The sequence below is a fragment of the Toxotes jaculatrix genome, chromosome 17 (assembly GCF_017976425.1).
Source record: "Toxotes jaculatrix isolate fToxJac2 chromosome 17, fToxJac2.pri, whole genome shotgun sequence".
Taxonomy (NCBI): domain Eukaryota; kingdom Metazoa; phylum Chordata; class Actinopteri; family Toxotidae; genus Toxotes; species Toxotes jaculatrix.
This window is the reverse complement of record NC_054410.1, coordinates 440,001-460,555: the sequence shown is the minus strand read 5'-3', so window position 1 is coordinate 460,555 and position 20,555 is coordinate 440,001. Positions and strand designations below refer to the sequence as shown.

Sequence of the window (20,555 nt, the reverse complement as noted above, 5' to 3'; positions counted from 1 at the left end):
ACAACATTTTAGTTGTTTAAACTTAAGCTGGCCTGTAATCCACCCTGGTCATACTGAGACTGAATAAAACTTTATGGACACTTTTCTTAAAATCCTCTGTGTCAACAGTTTACTTTGAGCATCAAAGAGAAAGGAGCACTCTGATTGGATGGAGGGGTCAGAAATCAGTGCTGTTATTGGCTGAGGGTATAAGTATAAAGAAAAATAAAACATCAGTAGAATCCTATGAACAACACACAGTGTTATTAGGACAGAGGAGAAGCCTGTGCAGGATGATGTAAATGAGTCTGTTTGAATGAAAGATTTTCAGAGAAACCAGATCAGGATCAGGCTTTTATGTCTCTTCAGCTGCTAAAGAAAAGATTCACAATCAATACGACAGTGCTGAAAAGTTCAGCTCAGTCTCAGTGAAACCTTAGTCTGTTTTTATTTTATTCGAAAAGTAAAAAATCATTTCAAACCTAAACTTCACTGTTTCAAATGTTTTATTTTTTCCAGACAGAATTTTAAATACCTGACTATAGAGATTTGAATTTAAATGAAACAATTTAAATCGTCTTCTGTTTTATTTGTAGTTTAATTTGTAGGGCTTGTCTTTTGTGACGTCAGTGCAGCGTCACTCCGCAGCAGCAGGCGGCGGCAAAGAAACATAAGGAGGCACACGGACTTCTTCTGTGGTGTGAATTACTGCAGCGGTGTCAAGTTCACCAACATCATACCCTACAGGAAATGAAAGTTTTTTCTTTCAATAATAAGATAAGACTTTATTGATCCCACAGTGGGGAAATTTACTCGTTAAGCGGCTCTCAAGAAAAACAGGAAAAAAATGATAAAATGCAGAAAAACAAAAGTACATGTGCAAAAAAAGTATATACCATCTAAAAAGTTACGTTAAAAATATGAGTAAAAATAAGTGTGCCTTTGATTCTTAGATGCACCTTCAAACATTTAGAGCTCCTTCATATAAAATGACATCTCACAGCGACTTCCAGCAGAACGACAGGAGGCCTGTGACCACTTGATTGACATGTGAGGAGGAAACAGGTTATAACGTGTTGGGAAATCAGTTTCTTCGTTTGTAACGAGTTTTGTTTTTTATTGTGAAGGGTGTAACCGGAAGCCGGCCTGTGCGCGCTTTTAATTTGACAGTGTGATGAACGGCAGGAGCAGCGGGTTGAAAGCTGTTCACAGGATTCAGTGTGTGTTAAAATGAGCTCTATCGGGACCGGGGTAAGTGTCTGAGTGTTTCTCTGAAATGAAGCTTCGTGGTAACTGTGTTCTGGACGTTTCTATGCCCTGTTGTAGTCCAGTTCGCTGAAGAAAGATTCACTTTTATGCTGAAAATCTCTCATTCAGGACAACCTGTGGCTGCTAGCTAGCGTGTTAGCTTGCTGAGTCACAGCGAGGCCCGCTAGCAGAAGCTAAACTGAAATCGAAAGTACACAGAGTTACAGATTTTAGCAAAGTTTAGGTGTAATTCTCACTTTACATTTTAAAGCTAAAACAGTCAGGTCAGAATTCCTCCACAGAGGCATTAAACACTTTGTCCGTGGAGGTATTACAGTGATGTTATCGTTTGGGGAGAGTCGGTGCTAACAGTTAGCTTAGACATGCCAAACTCCCCTTAGAATAAAACAGATATACGTGTGTGTGTGTGTCGGCTGAAGTTAAATCCCTGAAGAAAATAACTGTTTTTAGACCAGTGAAGCGTTTTGCATTAAAGTAGAATGAGGGTTTAAATGAATTTGAACAAATGAGAGTACATGGCTTTATTTCACCAGTATCCACATTATCAGTGCTGCTTTTAACTAATTAAGTTTTCTGTCTGTCTGTGTGTGTGTGTCTCTGTGTGTGTCTGTGTGTGTGTGTGTGTGTGTGTGTGTGTGTGTCTCTGTGTGTGTGTGTGTGTGTCTCTGTGTGTGTGTGTGTGTGTGTGTGTCTGTGTGCACCCTGCAGTATGACCTGTCGGCCTCCACCTTCTCTCCGGATGGCCGAGTGTTTCAGGTGGAATATGCCATGAAGGCTGTGGAGAACAGCAGGTCAGAGGTGACACAGAAATGTTTGAGTCAGGCTGCTTTAGTTTGAAGTGACTGCATTTATTCAGACATGAGACCCACAGGTTAAATTACCGTCACATGAAAACAAAGCTCACAGAGGAAACATCAGAAATAAAGCTGATGTCAAACTCATTCACTCAGATTTGAGATTTCAGTGGGAGTGGGATGATGAGAGTCAGAAAGGTTTCGCTCACTGGACTGAACTCCTGTGATGTCACTCCCTCTTGGCTGTCTGACCAATCACTGAGCTGAACTCACCTCTCACACGTCTTCACATCACGTCAGGGTCTTTATATTATTTGATCCAGCAGCAGTATTCACCAGGCTACATAGCAGTTTCTTGTATATTGTTCATTTTCTCAGTTTCTGTTGTTCTGCCTGTGTTCTCAAGGTGTGTCACACAAACAGTGTTTTCAGTGTCCTGTCAAATGTGTGTGTGTGTTCAGCACAGCCATCGGTATCCGTTGTAAGGATGGTGTTGTGTTTGGGGTGGAGAAGCTTGTTCTGTCCAAACTGTACGAGGAGGGCTCAAACAAACGCATCTTCAACATTGACAGACACGTCGGCATGGTAATCTCACACACACTCACATTCTTGTCTTACTCTCTTTGTGTGGACACTGGTTGACATAATGCAGACCCTGACCTAAACCTGATTCTGAAACACACCGGTTCATGAAAGTCAGGCTCTGTGTGTCTCTCTCCAGGCTGTAGCCGGCCTGTTGGCTGATGCTCGCTCGCTGGCTGAAGTCGCCAGAGAAGAAGCCTCCAACTTCAGATCAAACTACGGACACGACATTCCTCTGAAGGTAAACACGCCGTTTGTGTGGCGTCAAACTGTCCCAGAATGAGGAGGAAGCAGGATGGAAAGCACCCACCGTCTGATGCTAAGCTAACAGTGTCTCCTGTTGTTGCAGCACCTGTCAGACAGAGTGGCCATGTACGTCCACGCCTACACACTGTACAGCGCCGTGAGGCCGTTTGGCTGCAGGTGAGTCTGAAGGGCTACATCAGCTGATTAGAAACATGCTGAGCTTCATCAGGTGGAAACATCTAACACTGCTGCTTCAGCTGTGATCCAGACAGATGATTAATGTTCTTACAGCTGCAGTCAGGATGATTACAGATGAAAGACGGACAGAACATTCACTGTGTCACAGTCTGTGGCTTGTTTCTTCATCCTTTCATCGTGGCATGAACCAACAGTGAAAATACAGGAGACACTGTTAGTCAGGTTCTTTCAGTGTCTTCTTCTCCTCAGTGTTTTAAAATCGACTCTTTCAAAGTGTTGATTACAGTGATGACTCTTTATTTTCTGTGAGAACAAGAGATAAAGTTGAATATAATAAAAAGTCAGTGATGAGGCAGCAGGAGACTCCGTTCTGCCTCTGCATGCTGTTTCTCTGCTGCAGGCGTCAGTGAGGTGAAACAGAAATGTTTGAGTCAGGCCGTCGTCAGAACTTCAGTTTAAAGTGACCACGTTTATTCACACATGAGACCCACAGGTTAGATTACCGTCACAACATGAAAGACAAAGCTGGAAGCAGCAGAAGGTTTCACTGCAGAGCCTCAGCTTTTCAGGTTTCACTCGTTCACTCTGACAGTTTTCATTCCTCTGCAGCTTCATCCTGGGCTCATACGACAAAGACGACGGTCCTCAGCTGTACATGGTCGACCCGTCCGGCATCTCATACGTGAGTCAGACACACCACACTCACTTGACTGGTCATAATAAATCTGGACTCCAGGGCTCAGCAGGGCCAAGCTTCACTGGTATTCATGTTTTATTCACCTGGCAGTTTGTTAGCCGAGTCCTAGACTGTGTGTGAGTCTTTGGAAGCAGTTGTGCCACTAATCGGGATTTGTATCTGGTTTTAGCCTCATATTAAAAATGCATAATGTGAAGAACAGTGGCAGAGACAGAAACACTGCTGCAGGCTCTGCTCTCGGGTCTCTACCGCTCTACAGCTGCTCCAAACCTCAGCAGCACGTGTCCTGACAATGACCAGACAGAGAGCACACATTACACAGGTTTTAAAGTCTCTGCACTGGCTTCCTGTCTGCTTCACAATTGATTTTAAGATCCTGTTATTGGTTTATAAAGCTCTTAATGGTCTGGGTCCTACCTATTTATCAGATTTGCTTTTAACCTTTGCGCCCTCTAGAACCCTCCGATCTTCTGCCAGTGGCCTTTTAATTAAAGCTAAAGTCAGAACGAAAACCTTTGGAGAACCCTCCTTTTATTTCTGTGGTCCACGTCTGTGGGACAGCCTCCCAGCAGACCCGAGGGCAGCTGAGAACTCTGATACTTTTCAAGGCAAACTTAAGACCAACCTCTTTAATCTGGCTTTTATTTGAAGTTTTTATATTTGTCTATTTATTCACACATTTCAGTTTTTTATTACTCCTTTTTTTTTCTTTGTTTCTTTCTTTAACTGGATTTGTGGTTTTACTCCATCAGATTTTGTTTTTTACTATTTTTCTTATCATTCACTTTATCACTGATTTCTTTTATATTATTTACTTTATTCTATTTTTATTTTCCTATTATTTATTGAATGTTCTTTGCTATTTTGAATTGTTATGCTCAGTTCTCCTGTTTGTATTGAGAGCCTCCTGTCTCTGCTCACTGCTCGCTGTGGCTTCAGACCATCAGACAGTGAGAGTCCCTGTTAGACCAGTAACCAAACTGTGTTTGTGTGTTTAGGGTTACTGGGGCTGTGCCATTGGAAAAGCAAAACAAGCCGCAAAGACAGAGATCGAAAAACTGCAGGTGAGTCTGGACTTTACGTCCATGAATCTGCAGCAGCTTCAGGAACGGAGGCCACAGATCCACTGGTTCCAGTTTCCACTGGTTCCAGTTTCTCTAACGCAGCAGACTTTGTGTTTCCATCACAGCAGCTGATTCTCTTTGGGTCCTTGACAAAACATTTGAAGACGTGTTGGACGATGGGTAAAATGATCATTGGTGGTCAACACGTCAGACATTTTACTTAAAGTTGGAGCCGAAACAGGAAAATGAATCAGCAGCTATTTTAATAATTAATTAATCATTCCAGTCATTTCTTCACCAAATGTTCAAAGTTTCCAGCTTCCTGCTTCTCAGGCGTTTAACTCATGACAGGAAGTGAAATATCGTTTAGGTTCTCGTTGGACTTCTGCAGACAAACAGTCTGAGCTTTGGGAAGTAGTGATGGATGTTTGTTACAGTGAGTTGTAGAAGATGAGACCAAAGAAAGTCTCTCAACAACAGATACACACACACACACACTGCTGAGGGCGATTTGAACAGTGTTTCATTTGTCTGTGTGATCGAGGTGACGTCTGAATGTTACTCTGAATTTACCTCGACACAGAAACCAAAGTAAAAAGCTTCCTCCTCTCTGTACTCGCACTTCGAGCTTTTACCCTGAGGGAGGCGCTGTATACGAAGAGGAGCCACCCAAAGGGACAATGAAGTTCCTCAGTAACCTAATAAACAGGAATGATCAGGAGGTTGATCCATAATGAAAGGAACTCATCCACATCAGTTCAGATCAGGGTCTGGGAAAAACCATCACACCACAGGGTTTTCTGTTTATTTCCATTTTCACCTGATGAGTGTTTTACCTGGTGTAACTGTGTGTGTTTGTTGTCCATCAGATGAAGGAGATGACGTGCAGGGAACTCGTCAAAGAAGTCGCCAAAATGTGAGTCAGCAACATCCAAACTAAACTTTATTCACACTGAACCACAGCTCAGTTTATCAGCCAGTTCCATGGATCTGCTAAAGCCAGCGTCAGAGTCCTGACAGCTGATTCTTCCACCGCAGCCTCAGTCAGAGCATCGGCCATCATGCTGTTCTCTTATAGTTTGCTGTTACCACTCAGAAACAAAGATGTAGCTCAGGTGACCTTGTGTAACTTAAAAAAACTTTTCACAGAGGTCACAGACTCAGTTACTGAAAAGTTAAACAGTGTTTCTGATACAGATGAGTCTGTGTTTGCTTGTTTACACGCTGTCAGTTGTCATGGTGACAGTACCACACACACAGTGGGACAGATGCAAAGCCTGAACAGTGCACAGAGGTGCAGACAGTTAGATTCAGCTGAGACTCTGACCCAGCAGCTGTTCTCAGGTCAGTTTTATCTAATCCACCTTCAGACTGATCCATCAGCCTCTGAGCTTCAGACTGAGCTTCAGCTTCAGAATGACTCAACTGTCAGATTCATTTTTAATCAGCCGCAGTGAAGATGCTGTTACGGGTCAGTGAGGTGGTAACATCATATCTCAGGCCATACAGGGCTGACTGTAACTCACAGAGTGAATAACATGAGGAAACGTGTTAAACGGCTGAGCTGGTGTCTTCTCGTCTTCCACCTCTGATCAGCTTTCTTCTTTTATTTTTCCAGAATCTACATCGTTCATGATGAGGTGAAGGACAAAGCGTTTGAGCTGGAGCTCAGCTGGGTCGGAGAGAGTAAGAACCAATCAGTGCTCTGTTTCTTCTTCTCTTACTTCTTGTATGGTTTAAGGCTCTTTAACAAAACTAACTTATTAAAAGTGTATTTAATGATGGAGAGAGAAAGCGTGCTGACGGGGTGACACCGCACTGAGCTGCTGACGTTTACCTGTCGCTCAGGTTCATGTCTCTGTTCATCACCTGTGTGAAAACACCAAGGTGTGTGTCCGGCTCATCGTTCAGCTGTAACAGTCCTAATCCTGCTGCCAGGGCTCTGTGTCCGCCTGATGCTGAGTATTCATTACTTGTTTTTGAGGCACAGGTGGACCTCACCCTACCTGCACTGCTGAGAGTGTCCTCTTTTAAATCTTAAGGTTGACTAAAAATTAGCTGATGATTTGTTTTATATTGGATCTTAATTCTTGTGTTCTTGTTTACTTTTTTAAAGTTTCCTTCCACGTATGTTCATCTTCTTGTTTTTATCTCCTCTTGTCTGTAAAACACTTTGTAAACTGAAATAAAGTTTATTATTTTTATTAGTTTTTATTTGTTGACACCTGTCTCTCCTCCTGTCTCCTCCAGTCACTAACGGACGACACGAGCTGGTACCTAAGGATGTCCGAGAGGAAGCAGAGAAATATGCCAAGGTGAGTCGGACACACCTGTGTTTACCTGTAGTAACTACGCTTGTCAAGAGTCTGATGTTGGCTTATACGTCAGCATGTGTTTAGAAACTGTCACTACACCAGTTTATTTTTCTGCTGTAAAGTTTCGTGCTCAGTAAAAATCCTGGTTGCATTTGTTAAAAGAATGAAATGAAGGGAGTGTCATCAGTTTATTTATCTGCCAGTAAATGAACAGCTTTTATAAAAACTACCTGCCTCATTGTTTAGTGAGTTACATGAAGTGACTGCTGCAACACTGCAGTTTCCTTTGGGATTAATGAAGTCATCTATCCATGATCAGTACTGGTACTGACCTCAGTAATGTTGACCAGTCAGGCTGTAACACACACACACGCACACACACACACACACTGCCTCGGGCGGCTGATTCTCATATTTTTGTCTTTCAGGACTCTCTGGAGGAGGAGGACGACTCTGATGAAGACAACATGTGAAGTCAGCACAGACCCCTCCCATCACCCACTAACACACTCTCCGTCTCTGCTGACAGCTCAGGCTCTGATTCTTTTTTATGTTTTATAGTTCATGAACATTCGCGTTGGTCAGTTTGCTTTTGGTTTGAATTTCATCTTTGAAAATAAAACTTTAAAAAGCTGAAGTTTTTGCTCCAGTGTTTTTCCCTCTGTCTGTCTGACACACAGCACAGTATGAACAGACTCAGTGTTGTTTGTCAGCTGATTAGAGACTGTAAAGATAAGTCTGTTTTCCACGATCACTGACAGGAGCAGAGCCAGGATTTTAGGAACTCTAACACTGGATAACCCCAGAGTTTGAAATTAAGCTTGAGAGAGGCAAAACACAAGTTATGTGCTGTGAGCTAGAGTTGCAGCTATGATTATTTTCATTACTGACTTTACTTTGTTTCGTTCAACCAACACCTCCTACCTCAACCTGAAAATATTCAGTTAATTTAGTTATTTATGGAAAAAAAAGCATAAAATCATCACATTTGAGAAGCTGGAAGTAAATATTTGGTATTTTAGGTTGAAAAATGTCAAAAATAAATTGATAACCATAATAGATGCTGATTAAGTTTGTGTTGGTTGAAGGTGTCACTTTGGCTCTTGGTAACTGACAGGATTCCTCACCATTTTCAGAATCTCCAGAAACCAAACAATCCGTTCTTTTATCACAAACAGTAGGAAGATTTACACAGAGTATGACAAAATGGGTCCCTGGGCACAGACAGGTCAAAGTCCCCCACCTGTCCTCAGTAACCCCTGACTCAAGAGTATCTTTGTGGTCAGCTACTGTCTTTTACCTGAGCTCTGTGACTTTCACACAGGAAACACAACCAGTCACCTCAGACCGAGGCTCGGGCCGCGTGGAGCCTTTTGGTAACCCGCCCATGACTAACACACGCACACGCACACGCACAGCTTCAGTATGATGGACCCTGGCAGACACACGCGTTTCTCTGCATTTGTTATTCGTTTCTTTGTTGTGTAGAAATCATCTCCACGATCCCAGAGTGGAAAACGACATATATGGTTTTGCTGTCACTATTTTCCTCTTACGTAAAAGGGCTGATGTTCCCGCCCACTCCGGCTCTTTATAAACGGCGCCACAAACACCGATAGTGTTCAGCTCAGACCGGCGTTTGTTCCAGCGATTTTCCTGTAAATTCTCATTTACTTTCACCGTAATGTGTCAGTTCGGCCCATTCACTGAATGTTTGTGCTGTAAAAATCTATCAAACAAACAAAAAAACAAAGCCAGGCGGTTTCTTGTGGAGCCCGCTACAACACATTCCCCGATAAGTGACGTCTCACGTATGGAAACCGCATCGCCAAACTGCATTTTAAAAAGTGTCCACTCCAGGTTTACAGCGGTCACCGGCGAGGGACTGCTACTTTAGAATGAAAAGTGCGACCTGCAGCAAAATCTGAATAATCCCTCTAGATTTCGGCGTACATGTCATACAACATGCAGCGCGTATATAAACAGAAACAGTACTTTAGTAAACTGCTCGACCCCCTCTTTTCAGTTATTTTTGGCGAGCAGCACTCGTAATGTAACGCGGTGGTATTACGAGCGAGTCGGTACCTGTTTAGATTGTGGGTAAAATAAGTGATGCTTTGTGAGCTGATATATCGGGAATTCCAGTGGTTTTCAAAATGTGTTACGTTATTTTCGACCACTTACACAGGCTCGTCGCTAAACGAAGTAAAATTAACTCTAAATATTTTTGAATGGAGTTTGGTGGGCACATCTCCTGCACGTATCGGGGAAGGGCTTCCGACAGCGTCCGTACAGACAAGGAAGCCCGCTCAGCCAATAGCAAGGCGCTGCTGCTGATGACAAAATGCGCGAGACCAATTGTGATCTCGAGTGGCGCGTTTTTCTTTTGAACTCGCTGCTGATTGGACACTTACGCAGCCGATGCCGTCATTTCCCTCGTGGCGCCGCGTTCGTATCGACCAATAGCAATACCAGAAGAGTTATGTCCTATTAAAATTGTGGAATCGCTCGACCAATCAGATTTCTTCGTTGGAACAACCGTTGTCACTGCAGCCAATCGGGTATCGGGAAACAAAGCTCGGGCTCAACAGCTTGTTGTTCGTGAATCGCTTTGCAGCTCGAGAGAGGGGAAGCAGCCGCGGTCGTGTATGTAAGTATAAAAACCTCCTTATTCCGCCTCGAACCAAACTAAAACTTTAACGATTGAAATCATGTGTATATCAGTGTCAGGAAGCCGGGTGGATGCCACCGGGAGCTTTCCAGTCAGTCGCTGTTGTACCGAGCGGGCTGTGGATTGAATGGCAGCGGCAGTCAGCTTGTTTTTGCAGTGAAGAAATGTGAAGCTCCTGCGCCTTTGTGGAACAGACACTTATTAAATAAATAAATCCACAACAGTTTTTGTTCCATCGACTGTCACAGATCCTCGTTTGGTTTGATACAAAGTTAGTTTATCATCCGTACGTGCGCTAATGTTATCGCTAGCCGAGACCGCTCCGCTGTTAGCAGTCGGTTTAAATCGCCATATGATCCACAAACTAGCTAGTTGAGTCGCTAGTTAGCCAACTAGCTAAATTTAGCTCCGGACCTAAGAGTGAAGCCCCAGCTCGCTGCTCCGCTCCCCCTGTGGGAAACAGCCGCTGTTTAGACTTCATTCGTGTTGGCATACGTTTGTGTAGCAGGGAGCTGAGCTCTTCGTCCGGCAGCTGGATGGTAGCAGGCGATTTCAGAGGGGGAAGGTAAAGTTAGCCAAGCTAGCCGAGCTGACATGGCGAGCTGTGATGGCGACGTGACTCAGTGGAGCTGGGAGCGGAGCGGGAAGGAGCGCTCCGGTTCGTCCTGATCCGCAGCCGCACCGTGTCCCCTCGCCGACCCCCCACCGACATTTAACCTCCAACCCGCTGGAACCGGCGGCTCCATGTTAAGTTAAAGTAACGGTTGCTAGCCGAGTTACTGAAAGCCGTTGGTGCCACATATTTGATCTGATCCGGGCAGGGAGGGGAGGGGAGGGGGGCTGCACCGAGCCACAGAAGAATGCCCGAGCTAACATAAGTGAGAGGCTAGTTGGTTAGCTTAGCATTATTGTACAACCTCAAGACAGTTTGACACTCTGCCCCTGTCTGTCCTCTGTTGTTCCGTCAACTTTAACCACAGGTCCCATCCCGTTTGTGTTTTTCAGTGATCCACACTCTTTCGAGCTGGACTCCCTCAAATAACCGTAAAGATGAAGGTGAGTGTTTGATCTGCGACACAAACTGGAGATAATGTTCTCAGTCTCGGCTCCATGTTTACACACTGCCCAACTGGATCCAGCTCCTGAGCAGTTAAACTGGGCTCTGTTGGCCATGTACTGGTGTCTTTCCAGTTAAAATCCTCATCTCTGTCCAGTTTATCTCCAGCTTGTATCATTTCATCACAGTTTTACATCAGACACCTCTGAACTGATGATTGCATTGGTGCCACAGTAATGAGCCACTTTTCATCAAAGTACACCATGTCCATTATCCTAAATACACCTCAGTCAACCAGTCCATCAATCTGTTTGTCAGTTGTTGATGAAAGAAACGTGTTTTAGACAGTTTCCAAGCAGAAATGCCAAATGTGGGCTGGTCCCAGCTTCTCTTCTGTGAGTTTTTGTTGCTTTTCTTTGTCTGAAGACAGTGATGTAGTGATTAGTTTTTTGGGGTTTAAATTTCTGGTCAGATAAAACAAAACATTTTTGCAGTGATCAACAACTGATCAACAAAACGACTTACAACATGGTAATCTGCACATTAGTTAGTAATGAAAATAACAATTAGTTGCAGCTCAAATCTTAACAGACACATTTGTCTTACGACCACTAGATATATTCCCCCTGCAGCCACATTTTGATAATGTCTGAAGGTTCAGTTCCAGACCGTGACCCAAACAAAGATGGCAAATGAAAGCATGTTACTTATCTGGTTGCATCTTAGTTTCAGTTCAGGTCTTGAGGTGCACCTTGTGAAACTTGCTAAAATTATCTTTCACAGTACAGCAGAGGAAAGACGGTGTGTTAAATTAGCAGCTACATTGCTCAGTTTGACTTGTGTTTATTTTTGAGGAAAGCCGCAGCTTATTTGTGTGAGTGAGATGTCATGTTTACTACGCAAGTCTTCAACGTAGAAACGATGGTGACACTCAAGAAACAAAGCGGGAGAACCTCCAGCTCAGGCCACAACTAGTTAAACAAACACATAAGTTCCTTTGCAGACTGATGGACCCTCACATTATAGGACTCATTATAGGATTCATTCATCTGTCCTGAAGGAGACAAATCCAGACAGACACCTGCGTCTGTAGAAGCAGACACAGTTTGACACGGAGTTGCCATCTGAATTTGTGATACTGCTTTTCCACACAGTGTCAGATTGAGCAAACCAAGTCTTTTCAGTGCCTGCACCCTCCAAAGTAAAGGTCAGGAGAAATGTCACTGCACCCAGACTCCAGTAAGATATGTCATTGTTTACTCTTCTTTCTGAGTTGCTGATTTCATCACAAGATAATAACACAATAAATAAATAAATAAGAACACAGGACAAGAGACATGTGACAGCAGACAAAATAACCCTAACCCTGAATGGTTCAAACAGCCTGCTGCACGTTTCTCAAAGGTGGGAATACTCATCATTGTTTATGAGGAGGTCATGTGACCTGAGATCATCTTTAGCGCTAAGCTAAATTTGCTGTTACCTTACTAGAATCCAGTTCAAGCTGACTGCGTGGTGTAGCGTCAGCTCAGATGCTTAACTCGTCCGTATTATGATGCAGGTTATGATTGTTTTAACACATTTTAAATGGCCTCTCAGACGTGTGTTATAACCTCACACAATAAAACAGAAACACATTCTGACCAGTCACCATGACTGTTACAACAGTGAGAAGAGCAGCTGATCCCAGAGCTGTGCAAGAGAACTGATCTAATTAGCGCAACTGTGTAAATAGTAGTCGGTGTTTGTCAGACTGCTGTAGGAGAAGGTCTCATTTTCAGGCTCAGACTTGGGACTAAATTCTTATTGACTGCTAAAGTTTTCCCCTGCACATCAGCAACCAGGCTTCGGTCCCTTTTCCTCACTAATCAGATTTATTTAAATATCATGTAAACCAGAAACCAGCTTTCTCTGAGAGAAGGCCGACTTTGTGCTCATGTACTCAGGCAGGGATACGTCCACTTGTTCAAAGTAATTGAGCCCAAAGTACCACTGAAACTGAGACTAAGACTGAGTCCGAAGCTTTCAGAAGTCTAAAATCCTACAGTGAAATCTGACAGTTTGAAAGATGAAGCCGTATTAACAAAAAGACAGACGGAGGATTGTTTGGTCACGTGGCCTTCGTCTTAATGTTGATGCAGCTTAGATTAATGACATCCAGTGTTCTGGGGAATGACGACATCCTGTTTCCCCTGGTTCTTGTGAACTTCTGCAGACGTGTCTTTTGGTTTGTCCGTAACATTTGGTGTCATTTTAAAGTAGAGTTGTGACGAACAGAGAGATGGCCGCTCCTCCGTCTTCGCTTTTTACATGAGATCTCACTTTACCTTTGAATATTTTTAACATCTTAGCTGCTAACTATGCTACAACGACTAATGAGACAGAGAGAAGCTAATTTTTAAAAGAGAGCAGCTTCCGGCTACTGTCGGACATCGGACAGGCCATACCATCAAAACTATCCATAAATCTGGATTCAGATTCAGGCTGCAGTTGCTCTGCTGTGTGCAGCAGGGCATGCTGGGAGTGTTTGTGTCCTGATGTTACCGATGTGTGTTGGTGTGTTTTTCAGGCAGCAGACGAGCCTGCCTACCTGACAGTGGGGACGGATGTTAGTGCCAAGTACAGAGGAGCCTTCTGTGAGGCCAAGATCAAGACTGTGAAACGCATGGTGAAGGTCAAGGTAAGACACACAGGACCCAGGTTCACCTGCAGACAGGAAGTCCTGGGCCCGGGCCCGTTGTCTGAATCCTCTGTCACATAAATAGCAAACTGCATCTGGTCTCTGTGACCCTTTCGTGTCTACACATCTACAGTGTGATTAAAGTCTGGTCTGCCTGTGTATTCTGAATGATCCATTTGGAAAACGTTACTCAGACTCCAAATCCACATCCGACCTGAGACGTCAGTGATGTGTAATCTCTACTGAGCCGACACGCTGCGCGCGTCTGTCCTCACCACGCCGAGGAATGTCAGACACGTACTGGTCAGGAGCACAGTGAGTGAGCTCTGACCGCTGGTTCTGGAAATGTCTTTCTCCTTTCAGTTTTTTCTCTTAATAATATCCTCAGTGTTACTGAAAACAGAAACTCCCCTGTAGGTTTATGGTATGGCCGCCAGTCTCAATTATTTACACTGTCTTTCTGACAGATCAGGTTTTTTGTGCCCTTGAGCCTCAGCCACTGTTGCCATGGAGAAGAAGCCAGCCAGACGTGTGAATCAGAGCAGTAGGTGCAGTTGTAAACAGGACCCAGTGCCATGGTCTCTGACTTCAACCACAGTTTACCCACAGTTAAAAGTGACCTGATTTCAGCTGCAGATTGTGAGGACATCTTCACCACCGCACAGTCACACCCATAACACCACACCTCAAATTTACCTGTGTCATTTTTTATGTACACAAACTTTGGCTTTTAATCAGAGAACCAGCTGTTGGTTTGTTGTACTGATGATTGAACCAGGGCTCTGATGGATGGTCAGACTCTAAGTCTTTCAGTTTCTTGGTGCTTATTGGCCAACATCCACACTGATGGTTACATATCTGCAGTAAGTCAGTATCAGCTGATAGATCAGCCTGACCAACTTATCTCTCAAGCTTCAAAGTTAAAACGCTCGGAGCTTAGAGACAGCAGGAGGTGTATGTGTTAGTGTCTGTCTGCTGACATTACTCTTCAGTGACTGAACGTGGACTCGTGGACTGAAAGAATCTCAGGGTGTTGCATCTGATCATGTGTGGACTGAATAAAGTCAGGAGGTGAGTCTGTACTGTGAGATGGGTAAGAGACAGATGTCAAAGATGTCCCCACCTTAGAAAACAGTGGCAGACACGTTCAGACCAGTAAGAGCTGTGTTAGAACAACACTGGGGGCTGTGATGACGGGGGGGTGTTGTCCCAGGTGCAGGTGAGACAGTCTGAGTAACAGACTAATGAATGTGAAGAGCCTGACAAAGTGCACAGGGTTTCATAATACTCAGACACAGGCCGTTACAACTCTGGAAAGTTCTCACAGAGAACGGGATTTTATCTTTTGTTGTGACTTTCAGGAGATAACCAGTGGAGATACTACGTTCATGCTGTGAGAGTGACGTGGTGAAGTCTCTGGTTTGTGGTCCCAGATCTCACTGTGAGACTCGACCAAAGGAAAACTTTGCCACAAATTTAAGACAAAATTCCCATTTCTAATGAGAGCGCTGCTACGACCCGCAAATACAAACCAGCCAATCAAAACGCAGAGACCATACATAGATTCCATTTGTTTGGACTCTGGTTTTGATTTGTAGTTGAGCTGAACTGACCCTCGGCATCACCTCTGCGAGGCCTTCGTCTGCTCTCAGGCTGGTTCATGCTTCACATTTCACAGATTTATAGACATGGAGTTACATCAGGGTAAATGAAAACATTATTTTGCTGTAATGAATGAGAGACGAGCATCATGCAGCCTCTGTGTTTACGTTCATTCATTCATACAGAGCAGTGATCTCTCTAATGTACTCACTCAGATGTCGTTGTTGCTGAAAAGGAGAAGTGAGAGTCTGAGTCTTTAATTTCCTTCATGTTGTCTTCACTCTTAACAAACTGCAGCAGCATCACACACATGAAGGGAAACACACGCAGTCATCATGGTTCTGTGATCATGGCACACTGGTTGTAATCAGGGGAGAGGATTGCTGTATGTGACTTCACCTGTCCGTCACACCCAGCTCCATCTCATGTGTCGAGAGCTGACCCAGTGAATGTGCACAGGTCGTTTGCTGCTTCAAACACGCCACGTGTTAGATGGAAGGTCTGACTGACAGCAGGAGGACAGCCAGCTGAGACAGCCAGCTGAGACAGCCAGCTGAGACAGCCAGCTGAGACAGCCTGAGTTACACTCTGTGTAAACCGGAGCTGCTCTGTCTGACCACAGTCACGTGATAACGGCTGTCACCTTGGTTTGAGTTTGGCTCGTTGATGATGTTGGAGCAGCAGAAAATTCAAAATGCTGCAGATGTTGCACGTGTGGTGTGAGTCACAGTGGCACCTCTGTCCCACACAGCTGGCCGTCAGTCTGCTCCGTCTCTGTGCTGAACCTGCTCAGCCTGATTTCTTTGGGTTGGCTGATTCCTCTGATGTTTTCACCTGTTCACAGACAGAAACACTGCCACAGTGAAACTCTGCCTACGTTACATCATCATTAGTGGACAGCTGCATGTTGGGAACTGTAGGCAAATGGCTGAACCAATGAATGACATTCAGACAGCAGCACTGACTCCTGCAGAGGCTCCTCAGTGTCACGTTCATCACACTGTGAGACGTGTGAGGCTGTATTCATGGAGACTCTGAGGTCAGTTAATGAATAAGTCGACCGACAGAAAGCTGATTGGTTGTTTTCTCCATCAGACTGTGAATGATGGAGACAGACGCTCCCGTCCTGTGGACATCTTACTGTCTGCACTCAGCTGTGTTTGCTCCGTCTTCAGTTTCCATCACCTTCCTCTTTGTGGACGTTGTATTTTATCAGAAACCAAAGCTGCTGCCAACTGTACCACCTGTTAAAGCTGTACAGCCCTGAGCTGTTTGGTCATCACAGTAACAGAAACAGTCTGTCACAAGCTCAGATGGATGATCTGTCCTGTGTCTTCAGACCAAAGCTGTTCATTCAGGACAGACAGAACAGGATGTCTGAAAGGGTCTGTCCAGTTTGTCCTGATTTTTGGTTTTGGAAAATTGGGCTTAATGAGAAGCAAATTTTAAAGAGCTGTGGATAGAAGTGTCATGTAAACACAGTCCAGTCAGCTTCCAAGAATTCAGAAGGACCAGAGTGTCCACATTTAATGCTGTCCTCTGTCTCACTGTCTTTGAACAAAAAAAATCTCCTAACTTTCATCATGCTCCTCCTTCTTTCTCCAGGTGACTCTGAAAGGTGAAAGTACGTCCCAGGTGGTGCAGGACGACCAGGTTAAAGGACCTCTGAGGGTAAGAGGAAGGTGTTTGTCTCTGTGTGTGTGTGTGTGTCTCTGTGTGTGTGTGTGTGTGTGTGTGTGTGTCTCTGATGCTGTCTCTCTGTAGTATAGGATTAAACATTTTCAAAGAAAATGACAAAAACTTGTGGGAAAAAAGTTTTATAATTTAAACCAAAATTATGTCTTTACAAAAAGACATTAAAGAATAATATTTGCCATAACAGACTATTTACTCTTCTTCAGGTTTTGTTTTCCAGTGACAGCTTCTCAAGGGAAAGAAAATAAAACATTTGATTGGAGATAAATAAGTTTGGAGCAGTCACATCTGTCCAACACAACAAAATGCATTCTATTACATATTTTATTATTACTGCATTCTTATTTTTAAGTCATCTCAGTGACTTGGAGTGGAGCTTAATAAAGATAAACACTGAATTGGACTTCAGCAGTAACTCACACCCTCAGAAATGTTGAGCCAAAGCTCCGTCTGCTGCCTCCCCTCTCTGACGTGTGAGCTTGTATTTATAAATTCATTTGAAATGAGCTTCTTTCATTTTATTGCTTGTCAGTGGGAAGTGAATCCTCATTATTAAATTCCAGGCCGAGGTCTTTTCCCCAAGCATTTAACAAAGGCTTGTAAGAGGACCCACAGCATCTGATTAACATTTCATAAAATCCCTGGGTCTTCCCTCCGGTGATGAAGCGTACATCAGCTCTCCTCTTCCTCACCTGTGTCCATGCTCAGGTCATTGTATTTGATGGACTGAGGCTCTGTGGTATTCTGAGCAGCCTTCACCAGAACCTGCTGTATGAATACGGCTGTTTGATGAGGAGGTGTTTTCATCATTAGCTTAATTAGAGCTGATCGATTTCAGACAAAGCGATCACGTGATCGCCTGACTGACCCAGGATCTGCTGTGTCCGCCGTTTCACACACACCTGCCGAGCTCACCGATCAGAAGCGGCGTGCTGCGCGTGCACAGGTCAGGCTAACGCAATCAGCATCACGCGCTCCACCTGCTGCTTCATTAGTCAAACGGCTTCAGCTGGACCAGAAGCGGAGTGACGGCGTTTAATCCCCAGTAAAAACAGCTCGTCGCTCATTTGGGACTGTTTCGGCTCTGAGGCCGCAGACGTGCAGCAGAAACAGGTACTGTGCGAAACCTGTCGCGCTGAAGCTGCAACATCCAGCGGAAACACGAGCAGTTTATACCGACACCTGAAAAATCACCGCAGGTGTTTGCGTGATGAAGAAGTTCCGGTGAGAAGCGAAGATAGAAAAATAACTTCCGTTGGTCAAAGACTTTACAGAATGTACCTGCGTGTTTGTGAAACACGTTTGAAATCAGTTCTTTAGTTTTCATTCTTGCGTTAGAATAAAGGTTTCATGTTTTAATGGTGTGATGTCATTTCCTGTCGTGTCTGTAAATGTGACTGTACACGGTGAATATTACACTGAAGCTTGATTTGAAGAAAATCGTGAATCAAATTGAAATCACAGTATCTGCCAGAAAAATCACAGCGAGATCTTTTTCCTGAACTCGTTCAGCTCTAAACTTTCGAACCTGTGAACAGTCGTACAGCTCAGTGATCGGAGAGAGAGAGAGAGACAGGTTTTCTATCACTTGGTTTTCTCATCAGTTTCTGAGTAAAAAGAAAACGTGTTGTGAGACTTGATGCCTCATGCTGGATTCAGACTGTGTGTGTGTGTGTGTGTGTGTGTGTGTGTGTGTGTGTGGGGTTCAGGTCGGCTCCACTGTGGAGGTGAAGACTAACGAGGGTTTATCCAGTGAGGCCGTCATCAGTAAGCTGACAGACGCCAGTCTGTACACTGTGGGTGAGTCTGTGTACATGTGTATAATAATGATAATAATAAATCCTCACTATGACTTTGAAGCTACACAAGCACATCTGTAGACGTGATTGGCTCCCGGGGAGACGTGATGATGCTGAGAAACGGTTTCGCTCAGTGAGCTGATGATGTTGTGTGATGTCACATCTTCTCTTGGCTGTCTGACCAATCCCCTCCCAGTATAACTTCACAGGAACGATGAAAAAACTCCCGTCGCTCTGATAACTGAAGTGTCTGTCTGTGTTTCAGTGTTTGACGATGGAGATGAGAAGACTCTCCGCCGTACCTCTCTGTGTCTGAAGGGAGAGAGACATTTTGCAGAGAGTGAGGTGAGTCACACAGAGACAGGGGGACTACTTCTCAGGCCTGTATCCTTCCACCAGAAAGTCTTTCATCTAAAATAATAAGGCTTTCAGTATTAAAATGTCAAACACCCTGTCCCTCTCAGACGTTGGACCAGCTTCCGCTGACAAACCCGGAGCATTTTGGAACTCCGGTCATCGGCAAGAAGTCAAACCGTGGTGGACGGCGTTCGTCCCAGGCTGTGTGAGTTATAGAACATGCACACAAACAGAGCTGATTCCACCACGGAAACCCTGAGAACATGAACTGGTTTTTTAATTATGACTAAATGTAATGTTTACACACACACACCCAGTGAGGGCAGATCATATCATACAGTCACAGGTCCACACTGAATGTTGAAGGTTTTCTTGTTTATAACTAAAGTTAAATGTTGAGAGTTGAACCTAATTAGATTCAGTAAGGGACACGTGAAGTTTTGGACACAGTGTGAGAGGAAATAACAGGAGCTGCTGTTTATTTTGATCATTTAAAACAAGAAGCTTGTTGTAGTTTGTTTGGTACTTTTCTGTCACAAAAGGAAAAATGAAGAGATTCGTTCGCTGTAACCTGAAATACGGACTCTCTCTATATCTTTGTATCTCAGAGCTGACGAGGAAAATGAGTCCACGTCCAGTGAGGACGAGGAGGAGGACAGGAGGAGACTGAACGATGAGCTGCTGGGGAAGGTCTGCAGCATCGAGAGCGAGGAGGATCCCAGCAGCTGCTACCTGGCTCTGGTAAACACATGCCTCCACCTGCCTGTCACATGACCACACTCTGACCACACTCTGACTGAGGACCTGTGTTTGTCCTGCAGGTGGTGTCTCCAAGCTGTAACGATGAGCTGGTGGTGAAGAAGGATCAGTGTCTGGTCAGATCATTCAGCGACTCCAAGTTGTGAGTTCATTTTGATTTTATTCTTTATTGATGGAAAACTTTGACAGTTTGATCAGAAACTGATCAGCTCTGTCTCCTGTTTTGTCCCGTTTTGTCCCACAGCCACACAGTGGCGAGGAGACACGTCCACGCCTTCACCTCCATCACCAGGTCTGAGTTCTCCAACAGGAGAGGTGAGAGACTACAGTGCCCACAATGCACCAGGGCGCACACTCAGCCAGAGCTCAATGCTGACTCTTCTCCTGCATTTTTCTTGTTCTCACAACTTTCCAACTGCTGCTTCTCCTTTTACTCCTGCTCACCTCCTGCCTCTTTTTCTCCCTCTTCTTTCTCGTCTGTCCCTTCCTCATCCTCCCTATCTTCTTTCTCCTCCTCCTCTCACCGCCCCTCCATCCCACTCATCTCTCCTCCTCCTCCTCTTGCAGGTTTTGAAGCAGCCCAGGTTTTCTTGAAGAGCAGGGAGGTTCCAGATGTGTGGAAGATGGACATGAGTCAGATTCTGGACTCGTCCTCAAGCGATGACGAGGAAGAGGAGAAGGAAAGCGACGAGGAGGAGGAGGAGGAGGACGACGAAGATGAGAGGAAGAAGAAGAAGCACATAAAGGATGAGGTGAGAGTCCGATGGGGGAGTAGGTGTGGCTGACGCCTC

At 44.5% G+C, this 20,555-nt stretch overlaps 2 protein-coding genes and 1 non-coding gene across 3 annotated transcripts in view; all 3 read left to right on the top strand.

Moving 5' to 3' along the window:
• Positions 1-1,125: 1,125 nt before the first annotated feature.
• On the top strand, positions 1,126-7,781 carry psma3 (proteasome 20S subunit alpha 3). Its single transcript, XM_041060770.1, has 11 exons — positions 1,126-1,230; positions 1,957-2,039; positions 2,504-2,627; positions 2,764-2,865; positions 2,974-3,047; positions 3,678-3,750; positions 4,764-4,829; positions 5,699-5,745; positions 6,448-6,515; positions 7,080-7,144; positions 7,573-7,781. The coding sequence occupies exons 1-11, from the start codon at positions 1,210-1,212 to the stop codon at positions 7,615-7,617; spliced, it is 768 nt and encodes a 255-aa protein (XP_040916704.1). The 5' UTR covers positions 1,126-1,209; the 3' UTR covers positions 7,618-7,781.
• Positions 2,218-2,297, top strand: LOC121197840. The gene has a single exon (XR_005896292.1). It is a non-coding gene; the product is annotated as a small nucleolar RNA SNORD53/SNORD92 (small nucleolar RNA).
• Positions 7,782-9,723: 1,942 nt separating the features above from the next.
• The window catches only part of arid4a (AT rich interactive domain 4A (RBP1-like)), a 20,788-nt gene continuing 9,956 nt past the window's right edge, over positions 9,724-20,555 (top strand). Inside the window, exons 1-11 of the mRNA XM_041060747.1 lie at positions 9,724-9,794; positions 10,821-10,871; positions 13,442-13,552; positions 16,760-16,825; positions 18,559-18,649; positions 18,914-18,993; positions 19,113-19,210; positions 19,614-19,746; positions 19,827-19,906; positions 20,009-20,079; positions 20,332-20,516. Coding sequence (XP_040916681.1) covers positions 10,866-10,871; positions 13,442-13,552; positions 16,760-16,825; positions 18,559-18,649; positions 18,914-18,993; positions 19,113-19,210; positions 19,614-19,746; positions 19,827-19,906; positions 20,009-20,079; positions 20,332-20,516 — 921 coding nt within the window. The 5' untranslated portion in view covers positions 9,724-9,794; positions 10,821-10,865. The remainder of the gene's footprint in view (positions 9,795-10,820; positions 10,872-13,441; positions 13,553-16,759; positions 16,826-18,558; positions 18,650-18,913; positions 18,994-19,112; positions 19,211-19,613; positions 19,747-19,826; positions 19,907-20,008; positions 20,080-20,331; positions 20,517-20,555) is intronic.